The sequence below is a fragment of the Amphiprion ocellaris genome, chromosome 14 (genome assembly GCF_022539595.1).
Source record: "Amphiprion ocellaris isolate individual 3 ecotype Okinawa chromosome 14, ASM2253959v1, whole genome shotgun sequence".
Classification (NCBI taxonomy): domain Eukaryota; kingdom Metazoa; phylum Chordata; class Actinopteri; family Pomacentridae; genus Amphiprion; species Amphiprion ocellaris.
Window position 1 is genome coordinate 14371148 of NC_072779.1, and position 18817 is coordinate 14389964.

General features: G+C 37.9%; 1 protein-coding gene across 4 annotated transcripts in view; it reads left to right on the plus strand.

The window, feature by feature from the left end:
- The window catches only part of klhl13 (kelch-like family member 13), a 40318-nt gene that overhangs the window by 7224 nt on the left and 14277 nt on the right, over positions 1-18817 (plus strand). For 2 of the 4 annotated variants that reach the window (XM_035956442.2, XM_035956443.2), the window contains 3 exons: positions 10635-10706; positions 16202-16343; positions 17927-18059. In XM_035956442.2, coding sequence (XP_035812335.1) covers positions 10635-10706; positions 16202-16343; positions 17927-18059 — 347 coding nt within the window. The remainder of the gene's footprint in view (positions 1-10634; positions 10707-16201; positions 16344-17926; positions 18060-18817) is intronic. The other 2 variants (XM_023288459.3, XM_023288460.3) reach the window with 1 other exon arrangement.

Sequence of the window (18817 nt, forward strand, 5' to 3'; positions counted from 1 at the left end):
CCCTCTCCCTGTGGCTATGTTTATTTGGGAACAGGGACTCAGCAGCTTGGGAGGAGCCTGCCTTTGTCAGGATGTCTGGCATGCCCTGGTTTAGAAGCTATTGTCATCTGCTACTGTTCAGGAAGGGGGAAGGGTAGAATGGTGGTGCTTCACACAGCCTCTCGCCATCCTCTCTCTTTACCCCTTTTCCAGAGCTCTGCCTTAATGGACAAGTGTCTTGTTTGACTTTTGAGTGTTAACATGGCTTTGGCTTACAGAGAGTGAGAACCAAAATTTGGGGTCAGGAAAAAAAGGCACCCTACAGTTTAAAGGCAACCTAGGCTAACTGATAGCCTACAGGGTTATTTCACAGGCTAACCGTGCTTACTTGGAGGGATTTTTTTTTTTTTTTTAAATAAAATTGGATTTATGCCATCTCCAGTTATCATGTAGCTTTACTTAAGCGATTAGGAGCTTAATTGTGATAGTTTTCTACAAATGTATATTTTAAAAATTACTGCATTACAGTAAGAGGAATTTATGCTCTTACCCCTGTTTTGCCATTTTCCTTTAAATGTCCTCTGTGGCATCTGAGACATGAATAACTGTAATTGTACAACATACAGTTTGCCCGTATATTTATACTGTATAGCAAACATCTTGCATCTCCTAAACCCTAGGGAAGACTCAATGGGGTCACTTTGTAGGCACTTTACAAAATTCCACTATGAGTGCTTTGCTATAGATTCTATTGACTGGATAGTTATAGATTTTAGCTTTATTTTACCAGGGTAGTTTAGATGAAACATCCTGCCTTAGAGACAGTTTTTCACAGTCACATGTGTGAGCCCAGTGGGCAATCAATTGTTGGCCACTAAGTATCTTTGCTGGAGCTAAAAGGCCTTGCTCAAAGGCAATTCATTGGCTGTAGCAATTGAGCGTCAAGTGCACTTCCTGACAGTCTGTAAATCAAAAAGGTGACCTTCCAATTGTTCGAATTTCTTTGATGACATTGGCATAGAATCTGTAATATGAATTGATATTGTAAAGCATCGAAAATATGGTGTAGTTTATGATTAAGTGTAATAAGTTATCGGTGAACTAAAATCTCTATGTAAAACTTTATCTTGTCCATGAACATTTAATATATTCCAGACTGCAAATATTGGTTTGGGTTATTATTGTGTAATGATTCTTCTCTAAAATATAGCAGCATACACACATATTTATCTCTTAATAGTTGATTTTTGTTAACTTCCGTATGCTTTGTATCTTTGACTTAATTGTCCCGTGGTATTTCTCTACTAACCCAGCAAATATTTAATGTTCTTTGATTTCCATAAAAATAGTCTTTAGTTTAATTGGCATAGTGGTTTATTTCATAACTCCTTTAGAGAAAACATACTGTCTCATTGCATTGAAAGTGACATATGTGATCTATATTATCAGCATTCTGTGGACATATTGTAGTGCTGTTTTCATTGCATGCCATTATACAAATAGGGTATTTTCACACTAGCCTGCCAGTATGTCATTGGAGTGACTGTGACAGCTCTTTCAATGAAGTCTCAAGGACAAGAGTACATCAAGTGGTCTTCAGTGGCTGGCTGTGGACGGCGGCTTTGAATCTTGATAGGGAGCGTGCACACACCAGCAAGTGAAGTATATTCAAGCCTTGAGACTCCACCTTATTCTGCCCAGTGTGGCTCTGCCCCACCACAACACTTACTATTTTGAAACGTGTATATAGTAAACTGTGTTTTTAGGCAGGCTGATATTGGGCCCCCAATTATAGGTTCCTCTGTGGTCAGGGAGAAGTCACTCTTTATAGGCCCTCCGTCTCTTTGGCTTTGGAGACATTTTTAACTTGGCATGCTGGTAAAGTCATTTTCGTATATGTATTCTAAGCAGCCGAATGATAGAGGACACAGGAGAGTGACTTTTTAGAATATGTGACGTACAGCATGTATAAGTTATAAAAATTCCTTGTTTTGAAACCACCCTAATCTATAAATGGCCTGGTGAACTGCCTGTGGTGCTCATTTCATGCCAGTAAGGAACGACTAAGGTTCACTGCCACTTTGGCCTATGGAATAATCTCCAGCACAGTTAGAAGTCATTGGGTTTATCTTTCATTTTCAAACAAAACCTTGAAATGAATGTCATCCCTCATCTTATAGTGGTTCAGTACTAAGCACCTAATATATGTGACTGCTGTCTTTAGTAATCTCCTCTTGGAGGCGTCATGGTGAGCCAGCAGCCCTAACTGCGGCAGTGTGTGTTTGATTCCTGTCAGGGACCTTTAGCACACGTCATCCCCCCTTTCTCTTCCCCCCATGTTCCTGTCACTCTTTGTCAACAATCTAATTAAGGTGAAAAGCTGAAAAATCAACCCTTCAAAGAAAATCTCAAAAGGAAATTACATCTTGCACATTTTGACCTTTTATATTTTGTGTATATTCTGAGTCTAAATGTGACCTACGCTGCTGCTCTGAGTTCTACTGATTTCAGTATTTTTTGTTTGAAAGACAAAAATACAAACTGCACTTACCACGCTGCCTGTAAAAAGGCTTTTTAAAGGTGAGGTGACTTTACCCAAGGAGAAGTTGTCCTTAGAAATATTTTTTGTACTAGAAATATTGGAGCTGTTTTTAAAGGAAGTGTGCCCAGATTGAATTCCATACAGACATAACAGGTAAAAAGAAGGCTTTGAAAGTCTGTTTAGCAGATTTTTGTGAATGAAGAGGCTTCACATGTCTCATGTAGCTGTCAAATCCTTCTGCTGCTGAAACCCCCCATGGCACTGCTATGAGAGGGTTTTTGCTGTCTGAAGTAAATAAGCCCATTAGTTTAAATATGTTTCTTTGGAACGTACTTCCTCACCAACCAATAATAACTTGTACAGTTAAACAATTAATCTCTTCGAAAATAATCAGAACATAGCTGATTCGACAGCTGACATCTAACTGAATAAGAGCTGGCTTTTTGCGCCGGAGGATTTTCATTTGCTTTGACTTTGAACATCAGCTTCCACTGACAAAAGACATTTTTCATGGTTAAAAATACATAAAACAGCAGAATTATTCTCAAGGGTCTCACCAGATATTTCACACCATGATTTATGTGTTAATTGGACTCTGTCAGGGATGATCTGCCAGCAGAGAAGTTGAAATGCTGTACGTAGCCAGTGTACTGTATGATCATACTCCAAAGTGCGACTAGAAAAAGAGATTCACACGGTAATGTATATATAACAGCACAGTGAGACAAATTCAGCATCATTTGTTCCTGCTGCATTGAGTGAAACAGGATGCTCGTCATCATGATTTTATATTCATTTAACCTCGGAAAACACATTGAACACCATGCCTCATTTTCAGTGATGCCAACATGCATACAATAAATAGAGACAGAACTACAGTCAAACAACACGTAAATGCTTAATATGTTCTCTGAATGCCTGACTTGATCGTCAGTGAAAACAGCGCTAATTTTTCACAAACCATTTTAGATGAGCTTGTTTAATTATTTGCTTGAAAAACACAGAATAGTGAATGCCTCCTTCCTGTGAACAACATCTGCTACTGTTTTCAGATGAGGCCAATGTTGCGGAATGATTTTGATGTTCATATGTGTCCATCTACCTACAAACACACACACACACACACACACACACACATTGCTGCTTAGCGTGCTCTCTGCCGCTGGATAAATTATAAACTTCAGAAAATTGTCTTGGAACTTTTAATTCACCTGCCCTTCAGAGTGGACATTTAGTTCCCGCTGACTTGTGGCCATTTTGTACAAAAAGCAACAGCCACCCGGGGATCGTTTATTTTCATCGAAAGGCCAGAGGGGAGGCACAAGCGGTCTGGCTGGCAGAACATCAAGTGAGTTCAGTCAGGTGAAACTGTCAAATCTGTGCTCATCTCACATACACTTGCCTACTCAAAAATGCATTGTGAAGAAGTTGGGTGTAGTTTCACCCAACAGTTGGCCAGCCGGTCTATATCTTGTTTGATTAAAAATAAAATAAAAACCTGATGCATAAAAGACACCAGATTGAACTCCCTTATCAGATGCATCACATCAGATTCACCATACTCCAGTCTAGATGCCGGAGTATCAGTAAGAAAAAGCTCCTAACAGCATCTGAAATAAGTTGGAACACCTGTTGAGCCATGAGCACATTTGGCCAAAAATGTGTTATTACAAGTTTAAAGGCTAGATTGTCAAATAAATCTGAAGCCACTCACTCACAGAGATTTCCAAAATGCGTCAGTAGAAAATTCTTAATCTTGACCCTGTCAGTGAGCCAGGTCAGAGCTGGGTGATGCCAGTTCCATCTTTTTATGGTTTGCTTTTGTATCGATGTACGAGGTGTTCTCCATTCATCCCCTCTAAATCTCCTTCACTGGTAGCTACAGTAGTTGCACGTTCAGAGGCTGTAATTGACCTCATGTAATGGAAAGTGTGCCACGTCAGGAGAGTAAAAGGTATTTAAAATAGAAATAAACTGCATTATTGTTGTTGACTTTATATGATTGTGTGTAATTAATCATGCTAGCCTTTTTAGACAGTGGCAAATTGAGCCCCTTTGTATGCAAAGCTGTGCTTCTTCAATCATTTGATTACAGGCAATATTATGCTGACACTTGTCATTCCCTGTTGCTTTGATACATCTCTTGCCTTTTTGTTCAGAGTCTGGATTAAGTCCTCGGGCACATGACCGCTGCTTAGCCTACATCTGTCCAAAAATTCTGCAAACCTGGAGTGGCAACACGGAACAGCCTGTTTTATTCAATATTTCTAAATCAGAATTAATGTGATCTTTTTTGCTTTTTTCACTTCCATATAGTGGGTCCTGCTGGGTCATGTAGCTGGGTGTTACAGCATCCTTCTTGTTGATTTAGCATTTATTACATATTGACATATTGTCTGCTCCACCGACAAGCAAGCATGCCATGAAGCTTGTTCAACTCAGCCGCTTCCAGTGTAGCTTGAAACTGTGTTTTTGAAACTTAATTTTAGGTACCAATACTTTTTAATGTGAAGGGCTTGACCTTAAAGTGCTCTTTGATTACAAAGTGTAATTGCAGACTCATTTTATTATGCAGAGACAGCAAAGATTATTAGCAGTGATTGGGGCAATTATCTGGAGGTCATGGATAGTTTGTCCAAAACAGAATGAGCCGTAAATGCTTACTTAAAATATCATGCATGTAATGGCTAATATTTTCCTTTTGCAGTCATTAGTTTTTCAGTTTCTGTTTAAGTCCTGCATGTTCAGTGATATTTAATTTTATAATAAGAAACCCATGTGTGATTGCCAGCATTTAAAAGAACAACTGTTGAGTCTGTGAGCAGTACATTGTAACTATTTATTCAGTTAGTTATGCCATGGTGGTAATTAGAGGAGTGCCAATTTTCACCAGAAAACTGAAAAAAAAATTTATCAGACACATAGGATACAGATGTTTGAAATAGTCTATTAAGTAGTATAACTGAACGAAGAAGAAATTGGAGCACTCTACTCAATAGATTATTGCTCATTTTTTGTATTTTGGTACACTACAAATGGCTCTTTTCATTATGGTAATGAACATATTCACATTTTATATTGCACTCCTGACCCAGTGTCATATTTTGGAAATGTAACAGAACAGAGTGTGTGTGTGTGTGTGTGTGTGTGTGAGAGACGAAATTCGTTCAGCAAGAAACAACTGTTGTTCTGTGTGGTAGACGTAGGGCAACAAAAGCTGCACTTAGATCACTGAAATGTTGAGAGAAATTTTCCTTTTAATTGTTCTTTTTTTCATAAATGAGTTGAAGGAAAATGTATGGGTTGCAGCAGGAAAGAAAGAGAAGCTGGAAAAAACATGTGCTAGGCTAGATAGTAAACTTAGTGTTTGTATAGAATACAGTCAAGCCATAGAGGGTTATATTGCCAGGTTAATGCTGTAACCTGATAGGTTTGGTATTTGTATTTGATATGCATTCATTATGGGAGACTTTAACCAATCACAGGTCTTTTTTTTTTTTACAAAGGGCATTGTTACTATTGGCTATTCTGCAACTACAAATGTGCATACATGAGATGATGAAGCCTGATTCAATGTCAAAACATGCTGCAGGAACTGTTGTTGTTGTTCCAGTTGCTATTGCAGCATTGGCAACAACTGCCAACAGTGCAATGCAACCAAAAAAATGACGACGTACTTGTCAAGAAAAGAATCTTAAAACAAATGCAGTAAAACGTGTCAATATTGGTGAAGCATATTCAGAACTGTAATTAGTAAGAACTATATTTCGAGCTTGTTGGTCGTCTTCTGGACAGGTAGCGGTTGTATGTCTTGTAGTGACTGGTTGGGTTGTGTTGGTAGATTTACCATGCATGCTGGTGATGAGTGGCTATGTGTTGTGTTGCTAATTGTTTAGCCGTCTGCTAACCGTATCCAGAGGCTCACAGCTGTGGCTATGGCTATTTGAATTTCATGTTTATGTTCATGTTTATCATCAACTTTGTGCTGCATCTGTATGAAGTGCAAGAGGAGAATTAGTATTTTCAAGTTCTGGTGGATGTTTGTGTTCTATTTTTTTTTTTTTTTTTATGTTCAACCTTTTCCAGATTTCTGCCTGCCTTAGCTTAAAATGACATCCACAAATAACCTCTGCTGTTAGAAATTTCTATGCTGCTGCCACAGTGTTGTTGTTGCTACAATATTTTTTTTTTTTTTTTTAAATCTGCAGTCCTGGTCTGTGGTATTCAAGTGTTGTATTTCATTATATTGGATGGTGTTTCAAAAATGTCCCATCTTTTATGACTAAAAATCAATTTAATGCTCCCGAAAGTGTAATGTATTGCAGTGTTGTTGTACTGGATTGAATTACATTATATAGCACTTGAACACTACTGCATCATAAGATATGTTTTTTTTTTTTCCTCCCAAGACTAGAAGATGGTCATGTTGCTTTATTACATTGCTGTACTGAGTGAGGAGATTCTCCAGTACAGGTGTCTATCATCGCTCTGCTTACCCAGACAAATAGGGATTTCCCTCCTGATTCCGCTCACGTCATTTCAGATGTACTCATATAGTTGTCCTGGTATTGTTTCCATCCATACACCTTGTCACCTTTTCTCATCCATTTCTATTTTTCTGTGAGAGGTTTGGATTGAGCTGCTGGAGTGTATGTTCTGAGCAGCAGCGAGACTGTAGGACTCTTGTGATCTTTTTGTTGGTGTATACATAGACAAGCACACACCAAGTGTTGTAGATTCCCAAAGTATTTGGACTTTTTGCACATTTTATTGTGCTGTAGACTTAGTTTTTAATAGATGAAATTGCCTTTTTGCCCATCAGTCAACACTTAGCAATCCATAATGGCAAAGTGAAAACACACTCTCAGAATCTTTTTCCAAATCTATTAAAAATCAAAAACTAAAGTCTTTCATTTCAAAAGTATTATGACCCTTAATTCAGTGTTTCTGGAAGTCCCTCTGGCAGCAATTAGAGCTTCTAGTCGACTTGAGTAAGTCTGTACAAGCTTTGCAAACATGGATTGGTGCAATTTATCACATTCTTCCTGGCAGCTCCTCTCAAGCTCTGTCAGATTGGATGGGAATCATCTCTGGACTGCCATCTTCTAGGCTATCCACAGATGTCCTATGAGGTTTAAGTCTGGAGGAACATCAGAGGCTTGTCCTAGAGTCACTCCACTGTCGTCTTTACTCTATACTTAGGCTCATTGTAGGACTGAACAGGGCTCCTTCATGCGTACTCAAGCACTGGTTTCCTTCAAGGACCTCTCTGTATGTGACTGCATTCGTCCTTCCCTCAGGGTTGACTTGTTTCCCAGTCCCTGTAGCTAAGAAGCAGCCCCAGAACATCTTGCCTCAGCCCCCATGCTTCACCATAGGGATATTTGTTCTTCTGCCCATATAGACCAGAGAGTATTTTCTTGTGCCGTAGGTCCTTCAAATTCCGTTTGACAAACTCCAAGTGGACTGCCATGTGCCTTTTACTGGAGTGACTTCCATCTAGCTGTTTTGCCTTAAAATCCTGATTGATGAAGAACTGCTGAGATGATTGGTCTTCCAGCAGGCATCTCTGCAGAGAACTTACTAGTCACTGTTGGAGTGACCATTTGGTGAGATGGCTAACTAAGAGTCCTGGTGCTTCCAAACTTCTTCCATTTCAGAATTAGTGAGGCCACTCTGTTCTTGGGAGCACTCAGAGCTTCAGAAATAGTTTTATATCCTTGCCCTGATATATGCCCGGTCACAGTTTCATCATGGGGGCTAAAGAGAGAGCACCTTGGACTTCATGCCTTTAGTTTCCTGTCCTGACATGCTGTGTGATTTGTGGAACCTTTTATATACACAGGCTTGTGCCTCTCTACACTACTGTTTGTCCAACCAATTCAATTTGCCACAACTGAACTCCAGCCAAATGCTAGACACATTTCAAGGACAATTAAGGGATGTAGCTGGTCACAGTTGGAGCGACTACTGACTGTCTTTTTGTACATGTAAGATTTCAGTTTTTGGCTTTTAATAAATGTCCTAAAAAAATCTTAATACATGTTTTAAATTTCATTGTGTGTTATTGAATGCAGACTGATGGGGGGAAAAATGTCAAAAAAGGGTTCTCATTTAAAATTAAAGTGCGTCTGAATATCTTATGAATCCTTAAAATGTTGAGTATGCTCTTTCCTTTCCACTCTGCCAATTCCACTATGGTTTTTTTTTGCTTTCAGGCAATTCCTGTGTTCTTGTTTAAACAGTACTTCACATTAGTCCACTGTAACTGTAAGCACCTAGGAAAATGTAATAAAACATTTAAATGGCTGTGCAATGCATTTTTGACAAAAATTTGTCAAAAATGTGCTGCTGTCAGTTTTTTGTCAGCACTGCATACGTTCTATTTGGGGTTTCCAGGTTTTTTGAGCTTGTGCTTCCTGTCTCCTGTGAGGTCATTTTCAAGCAGACCTCAGAAATTCACACAAAAAAGACTACAGTTCTACAATTTCACGTAGCAGATGCTTTTATCCAAAGCAATGTACATGTGAGAGTAGATACAACACAAGCAAGGATCTAGTCAGGAGAAAACAACCTGGATGTATCGCTGGAAATGGAGATCCACTCAGAAAACACAAGGCACATGCAAAACTGAATTGGAAAACAACATGAACATATCCCTTAACATGTAAATACCACCCTACAAGTTTTAAGGCATTATGGTCCAAAAACGATGGCAGATATTGAAAACCAAAAATAGATCAGATTAATAAAAGTTTCTATCAATGCACGGCAAACCATGATGAGACAGTACAGCCATACTCATTAATCTTTTGACCCTTCCACTGTCATCCCAGGCAAAAAAGCCAAGTTGACTTGAGCTTCCTCAAGTGTCACTGGTGGAAGAATGTTTTTAAGCTTTCTGCTGACATATAGGGACTGGATAGACTGCCACCCTTGTTTCTTCATTGCTTCTTTTTCACCCCTTTTAACTTTCTTCTCTGCTTCTAAATATTTATTTTTCCATCTCTTTATTCTACTTCTGCCTGAAACTTATTTTGATGAAAATGAGAGTAACATTGCTGATCATGCAATATGTCACTGATATTGAAATAGGATCTATACCATTGTGTAAAACAAACTCTTTCTACTCTGCCATAACCATACATTCAATAATATTCTTCTCTAATTGGATTGGTACTATCAATTAGCCATGTAGCTGCAATGAAATTGGGAATCTATGATGTGACCAGACAGCACTGAACACTTGATCTAATATTAATCGTCATTTTTGCCTCACACAAATAAAGTAACATCATCAACTGTGATATTAACATTTAACACACGTTATCCACTCATAGCAAACTCCTTTCATATAAAATGGGCCACGCAGATATTATCACTTTGTTCCACCTTGGGTAATTATTATATCAGAATGTCATTTTTCACTCTTTTCTAAGTCACGTTTGGTTACATGCCTGTTTGGGTTTACCATAATCATGCAGCCCTACTCCCAGATTGTAATTATCCAACAGGAAATCTAAAATATAAGGCAGAAGCAGATGATCAAGTATAGGGCTTGTTTTTCTAATTTACCACTTGAGACTGAGCCTGTGGTCCGCCTTTTGTATTGGAACAGTTTTATGGAAAACAGATGAAACAGGAGCTTTCTTTTGATTATTTTAACTCCTCCAAATTTGAGGCCTCTGACATAAAAGTATACCCTCTAGGAAGTGTTCTATATGTGTTATAATGTGTAATTTGATGTGAGGGTTTGTATTTTTCCTTCCTCATTTTATCAAAAGTTTTTGACAATTTACAGCTTAATTTTATTATGCAAACACAACACTATATATATATCAATGTCTCAGGTAAAACTGAATCTTAATTAAAACTAAATTCACAAGTAAATTGAACTTTATACACATGAAACCCCCAAAAATACACATGTAATTGGCATTTGTAGTATGTATTTGACAGGTTAATAGTTTGTGAGATGCACATATCGTTCCAAACTTTTCCCTGGTCACATTTGGAACTAGAGATTCGGCCTCTGTACTCTGGTGCCTTCGGGAAGAGCAGAACTTTAATGTGGGATGCTGTAGCTGTTGTCTTCTTTGTCTCGTTCCGGCAGCCACCAACACTCCTTTGTGGTTTGGACAACCCACTCTCTCCTCGCTGCCTGTCCGACTTACCACCTGACGGGGTAAATGTACCAGTACATTGCCTGTGCTCTGTGTCAGTGTGATTGTGACTACTGTTTAAGCCATCAGCATTTAGTGGTAATGGTGTTCACAAATTCCTGCTAGACGCGGTCCATTATCATCTCCTTGTAAAATGTACCTTATTAACGATCCCATCCTCTCATCGTCTTTTTTTATAGTTGTGCTGTGTTTAAGTACTGCTCATCAAGATTTGTATGTAATAGAGCACGTGTGGCCAGATCATACAGTTGTACCTAGTTTTCCTTTCCTCTCGTGGTCATAGAAATCTCCATTTTTTGTGCTTATTTTGTCTTTGCTGTTTATGTATTTGGTCTTTCTACCTGTTCCTCAGTTCAGCATGTGAAAGGAATGACAATTAGATGTAGCCTCATCCATCATATAACCCAAATGTCTTTGGCCTAATCATTAAAGTCTTGGAAAAAGATTGTAGTCGACTGTTGGTCGGCAGAAGTCTTCGTGGTTAGTTCAGGTGCAAAGATGTGAAGCGATGTGAGGTGACACAAAACGTTTGATCAGTCAGCTCATGTTGCCCTTTAAATTCTTCCTAAAGTTAAGTTTGTTTGAGAAGAAAAGAAGTGTTTTCATCCCACCCTTCGTGGCCGTGTAACTTTTGTTTTAGTAACTTTAAAATGTCAAATTGTATAACTTTCTTTCTTGAAATCAGTGACTTTTTAAAAACTAGTTTATGCAGCAGAAGTATGAGTGCCATTTTTATAGTTTGAGTCAAAATACGTTTTCACCTCCAAGTGACTTTTGGTATTTGTGCCTCACATCGTTGCAGATAAATGATAAAATGCCGTTCAAGCATGGTGCTCTTTTTTTTCTGTTGAAATTTTGTTTTCATAGCATGAAGAGCAACTCCCAGCATTCTCATTTAGTTTGTAAAGTTGATCAATTAATGTGCTACAAATACGTCTCCTAAGATAGTTATTAAAGGATGGCTATTTACAGTTTCATACTAATGTGAATATCAGGGAAATCACAAGTAGGAGTTTTACTTCCCTCCACTGTTCATTAACAAAGCAGACTAGAGAGAGTTTCTGCAGTTATACATACTGTACTTAATTTGCTCACAGACCAAAGCAGTCTGTATATAAATATGGAAATGCAAAGTAGTGTGTTAATTTACGTATCTATATGAGTAGGTCTTTTTGAAGTGACTAGGTTATTGCTGATTCTTTTTTGTTGTTGTTCTCAGTCACATGGAGGAATGATGAAGATCAGTATTTAGGTGTACATAACATAAATCCTTTAAATAATTAACCCCACACAGTATATTGATCCAGTCTTTGCTGCATTGTGATTCTGAGCCCTTATGGCCAAATATCTGTCTAGATATGCCCTGATGTGATGACACTAATTTTACTTCATGTCTCCTCAATCCATTTTTAAATTGCATTCCAAGAAAAATGGTCTTGCACACTCCCTTTCTCAGTATGACAGATATCCCACACATATGATCCTGACATTTGTCAAAACTATTCAGAATAATTTTGTGAAATGCAGGATTTTGTTTTCTAATCATGTCTGAATGTAATAAATGCACAAATCCGTATTCCTAAATACTGCTATAGTACCTGCATCAAAAGGTTTGATGGGATGTGTGTCTGTTATGTAAAGACTGCTCTGCCTACCAATTAAATATCTAACATTATACGAGATCATTCTTAAAATAGAGCTGCATTGAAAGGTTAGAAGTACATGTAATGTAGGCAGAGAGGAGTGTTGTATTCCCTGAGTTACTTTTACATGTTGATGGCATGTTTTGCTGGTCGACATATTCTCCTTTTTCAAAAAGAATAAGAACTAAACATTAGTGGCTCACATAAAATCAGGGCATGTATTTCCTCCTGTCCTTGAAAAGAATATTAAATGTACATGTCCTCACCTTTGTTCTATTTTCATCTCACTGTTATTGGTAGAGAATAATACAGTGATGGAGCTGTTTACAGTTCAAGTGGAAAAAAAAGTTTAGAATATCAGATCGTATGCGTCAGCCTGCCATATTAACAAAGAAGGTAATTTCAGATATAAAGAAAAACAGTGTGGCATTGACAGTAGTCTTCCTGACCTTTAATGTCTCTAGAAACTGTATTTGGTACGAAAATGTTAAATAACATCCTTTTAAAATAAATTTACATTTACTTACAAATGATAAAACCTCTCTGCAAACCACAAGAAGTGTTCAGCCAGACAAGGACTTCGAATTACTTCATTATATAAATAGTCCACCCAAAAACCATTAGTCTTCTACATCTGACAAGCACTGCCTGCTCATGTGCCTGTTTGAAGACACAAATTTACTGCTATGCTGAGCCAGCATCTTTGTAAAGGAATATTTTATCAAAACCAGGCCAATCCTCATCAGAAAATGAACACGTTTTATGCTACCAATGCCACATTCATGTCGTCTCTATATATCGCATTGAAAATAGTTGTAATATTCGAACCTTCTCATTTAACGTGAGGAATGCAGATGTTTTGTTGGACATTCTGTTTGTGCATCTCTCGCTAGAAACAGAGCAGGTGAAGACACTTTTGTTTTCAAATGAATAACACTTGTAACACAAAGCCAGATGTTTTTTTTAATCTCGCTTTTAAAGGAGCCCTGTCCAATTTAACGTAATCCACATGGTTTGCTTATGCTCATGAACCCTAAAACAATTATGCTGTGTGATGATAAATGACAGATGCTCAGCTGACTTCATTGAGCCATAGAATATTCTAATTTTTTACCCAAATGAGCTTCATTCGCTAATGTCAGTTTTGCCTGCACAAAATGTTCCCATATCCCGAGAGTATTCCCCTTGGGGCTCTGAGTCACACTTGCCATCGTTCCACGTTCATTCTCTGTGGAGCAGTTAAGAATTTTACACCATGTTACATCACATGTATTGAGGCCCTAATTGTATAAAAATTTTTATCCTTGTGCACATTTTTGATTAGGCTCCCCTCATCTACAGGAATGTCGTAAGAATCTACCCAGATAATTACCAACATTACAGTATCATGTTTCCAGATTGCAGCTTTGCCTTAATAGAAAGCCGCTAAAGACTTTCCAAACAGAGCTCTGTTGCACTGTAGAAAGCCTGGATTATAAATCAGTTACACATTATGGAAAAAAACTTTAATTTACTTCAATCATCATTAGCAATGTTTTGTCTCCTAAGTTTGTTTCTTTCTCCCCAAGCTCTGAAAACTGAGAAATAATGACAGTACATATAATGTGGTCTTAGTCACAGCATTTCTAAAAAAACTAATGATATTTTCATTGCTGTCTAGCCCATTTCAGAATAGTTTATTTTCATCTCATGTCCTCATTTTACTCTGCGAGATGATGCATCACATAGCTGAGCAGTTTATTGAAGGAGAGAGCTTCCACACCCATCAGTATCCTGCTCAAGTCAGAAGACTTTAAGTGTCCCTATGTGTATAGAGGCTGCATTATGGTATGTTTATCAATAAGCCTCCACAATAATTTCACTTTTTATGCGCTACAAGAATATCCTTCAAGCATCAACTTGAAGCCAGCTATTTCACTTTCACTTTCCTGCTTTTGCAAATACTTTGTGGATATTTTTCTGTGATTTACATTTTGTGTCTTCCATCCTAAGCCTTGCTGGTGGCCCATAGAGGCCACAATGTTCATTATAACCTGCAGTACAGAAATGTTGGATGGAGCAAACAACATGAAAAATGCTGAGCTGGTCATGGATGTAGTGCAAGAGAGAATGCCATTCTCAAAGGCTTATCCATTTGCAAATGATCCATGCAAATTTTATGGCAACGTCTATTGCATTAAGATGTATCTTTTTGACAGTTTAGCCCGAGGGAGGCACAAATTGAAAGCTGCTATAGAATGGCCAAAATGGAAATGGTTCATCATCCAAGGAACATGAATGTGTTCAGTACATCTTTAGCTAGGGAACTGCTCTTTTGATGTAGGATATTTATGTACATGTAGTAAATAGGTGTATTTATATAGTGATTTTATCAAAAGTGGTTTTATCCAATATGCATCTTACTTACACACTAAAGGCAGTGAGTTACCGTATTTAAAGAGCACCCTGTTTCTTTTTCGGTTAAGGTTGCAGTGTTACTCAGTCAGACTTGCAACATTTATTTATCACTTTCAACAAGGCCCAAGTCTGAACTGCATTCAGTCATATGAATGGATAATCACACAATATTACAACATACTGACGTAGGACGTTGTCATGCATAGAAGGTGACTTGATGTGCTGTCCAGTATTGCATATGTGTCAAATACTGCACACATAGCATATGCATGGCTGAATAAAGAATGAAGAATATTAACGTGAAAGTAACCATTGTCTGAATGACATAATGCTGTGACTTGAAGCCAGCAGTGTTGCATGTCTGTCTGAAAGAGGCTTAAACACACCTTGAGATGTGCATTAGGAAACCACTATACCACAGTGGAACTGGCTGATTGTGGCACCAGAGTACATTCTGTCAGTACAATGAACATCAGATTTCATGGAAATCTTTGGCTATGAACAAGTTTCAGGTGGTCACAAATGTCAATGGGAATGGCAATCTTCAGAATATATTATTATCAGATTTCACAGCAGTCTGGACAATGATTTCATATCTTAGTCTGGGCCAAACTGTAAATGGACAGACTGAGTAATTATTCCTGGCTTCTGCTGGAAGTGTGGCAGACATGTTTTTTTTTTACATATATATATATATATATATATATATATATATATATATATAGCTATAGCTTTGTGTAGCTTGTCCATATCTATACAGTTAAGTTGGCTCATAAATGCTAAAAATATGACATCATGCCAAGTCCTTCACAACATGTTTTTGCTTTAGAAATAAGCCAGTTATGTTTAGAATTTATTTGCACACACATCTTTGCTGGCACGGCATTAGTGATGGTTGTGTATTATGTCTGAAAGCTAGTCTTGGATATTTTACAACTTAGAATTTGAATATTTGACTTCCAAATGATCATTTAACTGCATCACGCTGATGATATGAAGAAAATAAATTCTTGTATGGTATCTAATATATTGTAGGTCTTTCAGAGAGTTGTTTATATTTTATTAATCTCTTTTTTAACAAGCAAGGACAATGTTCTGTTTTATGTTCTATGTTGTGTTGAGAACCATAAGCAGCTAGTCATCTTTAAAACCAGTGAGCCTTAGTCTTACTAGCCTTAGTAGAATGGGAGTTGTATTGGTTGCACAAATGCACTTAGGAAGGTAGGAACATACCTTGTTCACTTGGCTTGCCACAGTCTTCCTTGTTGCTTTAGCTTTATGGTCTTACAACTTTTAGGTGACAGTTTGTCTAGCAATTAGGGTACCTCCACCCAATATGTCCTTAAGTTGTGTCACTTTGAAAACTTATCTGTCCTACTTTCCATAAGCTAAAATTAGATGGAAACATGTGTTTTTGCTACCTTTGAAGTAAAAACTTCTTTCCTTTTTCCTAATAGATCCCTCGTGGAGGACGACGACGCTCACATGAAAGTTGCTCTGGGCTATGGTGATATGGGCATTTCTGCTCATCTTCAGGCATCAAAGACTGGAAACACTCGATTTTTCACAAGCAACACACACAGCTCAGTGGTTCTTCAGGTGAGAGTTCAGACACACAGCCAGAGTCTTCTTTGAGTGTTTAGTCAAATATTATCATTGCATGATAATATTTACACACTCCCAAAGATATCTTTTGAAATCCTACTGGGCTATAGAGATCTAGCCATAACAGTTTGCTTATTGCAGGCTGCAAAGACAGGGATTCTTGTTTCTTAGCATCAATCTTGAAAAGAGAGAAGACTCTGTCCAAGTGAATCTATGCCTACTGCAACACTACACACTAGAACATTTATCTGCATTGAGGTTTTTTTTTTTGTTTTTTTGTTTGTTTGCAGTTAAGGAACCTCCACTCTCCAAAATTATAATTGCATCACAAAGCCCATGGCTTGAATTACTGGTACAGTTTAATATCTTAGGTAATATTTCAGCATTTATTCAAAAGCATTTGGGATTTTGTTTCTGTGTAATTCAATGTAAAGAGTCAGCACAACCCTATATTATGATAAACTGCTGATCAAATATGAATAGAAAAAGCTTTAAAAGAATGCAATAGGTTTTCAGAGTTATCTGTTCTTCTCAAAAATATCAACTTGCACAGATTTTCTGGCAGTGGGGAAGGGGCATAAATCTTGTGATTGGTGGCTGTTTTAGCATATCTCCAGTGATTGGTGCAAAGTGAAGATGACCCTAAAGTTGTGGTAGTGGGTGCTGGCACTGCGCTGTTTGCTGCAACAGCAATGACTGCCCTTCCTAACCAGCTCTCATTGAAAATGAACGGCCGTTGGCTGCCTGTGCTGCTCATTAATCTTTCTTTGTCACAGCACTGTAAGAGAATGATAATGATTTTTCTAGCCTATCTGATCTTAGACCCTGATAGTAGAATCTGTTACTCTCAATTAGGTCAAGGCAACCCACCTAAACCCCACTCACCCACTGATTATTGCAGGAGTTTGAATGTTCGTATGTTTAGGTATCAGTACATGTTGTGTGTTTTCTGGTTAGTACTAGTGAGGTTAGATGTGACAGGTAGTGAAATCAAGGATGCATAACCAAGTGCAATATCCATAATTTCCATGAAGAGATGAAAGAAATAGAATTAATATGTATAGCTGTAGTCTGATGTACTGTTGCTAATGCCGTTTAGCTGCTACTCCCCACAATGCCAGTATGCCTAATGCCAGACGATCTAGCTGTAGCTCCAAACATATAATACTGAATCAGTTACGTGCAAGAGAGACAAGAAAACAAGCAGACCATGATCAGACAGACAGCTCACGCAGACCAGAGGGCTGTCACATATCATTTCAGGTCTGTGAGCTCATGTCTGACAGGCCGTTGCTGACGGTGTTTTGTTTTATCCTTACTGGAACACTGAACTTCAACTTTGGGATTGGATGGGAAATACAGTTTTGTACTGAGCTCAAATGCGCCAGCTGAGACAAATGAGTTTTTGTGTCTGTGACCTTATTAGACAAGAGTTTTAGTAATCATATACTCTTCTTAGTCGGACCTTGATTGAGCCGAGCTCTTCTTCTCTGGAGTAAAACCGTAGCATGATGCAGGTCCCTGAAGTAACACTGTTCTCTCTAATCTGTTCTCCTGTTTATTTACATTTTCTTTAGGGATTCGACCAGCTGAGGATAGAGGGTTTGCTATGTGACGTAACACTGGTGGCTGGAGATGGCGATGAAGCTTTCCCTGTACATCGTGCCATGATGGCCTCCTCCTCCGACTATTTCAAAGCCATGTTCACCGGTGGGTCTGCAAAGCCTTACTGTGACCAGACCATCTGTTCATCTGGGGATTAGTCACTGACACTAATGTACTTTTTCTGTGTGATATGTGGAATTTACTGCTATGAGACTGCATCTGATTACCTGGTATCTTCTTCCTTTACTGTATATATGAACTTTTTTTTTTTTTTTTTTACTCATGGATATGCATTTTCCCACAGCCTTGTTGCTGTAGTTTTGCATCCTGATAAATTCCTCAAACTGACCTTGTGCCCACATCCCTGAAGTATTGTGTGTGTATTCATGTTACAAAACCAACTTCGTCAAGTCATTATTATGCATTCATGTTCATGGCCATTTAGTGAATATAAATGAATTTAAATGTGACTTACTGGTTTGTTTCATTGCCTTGGCACTCAATATACAGAGGCAAAGAACATTGAGTACTTTTAAATATGTGCAGAATACCTAGGCTATTTTCAGGAATAATATACTGATTCATTATTAGATACAACAAAAATCCTAGGACGCAAATGGGTAATTAAACCTAAAAGATAGTTATGTATCAGCATTAATGTGGCTTTTTAAGTCAAATGCAGATATTGTCAGTTAAAGTGATCTTTCTGCTGTGAAGGGACTTTTGAATTAAGGTGTTTATTTTGGGACTGATTTTTCAATTAGTAAATTAGCATCATATTCATTTCCATTACCTTGTATATAGTGTATAGAAAAAGTGAATTTTCATTTTGAAACAACTGACAGGGTTACTTTGGGTCTCGT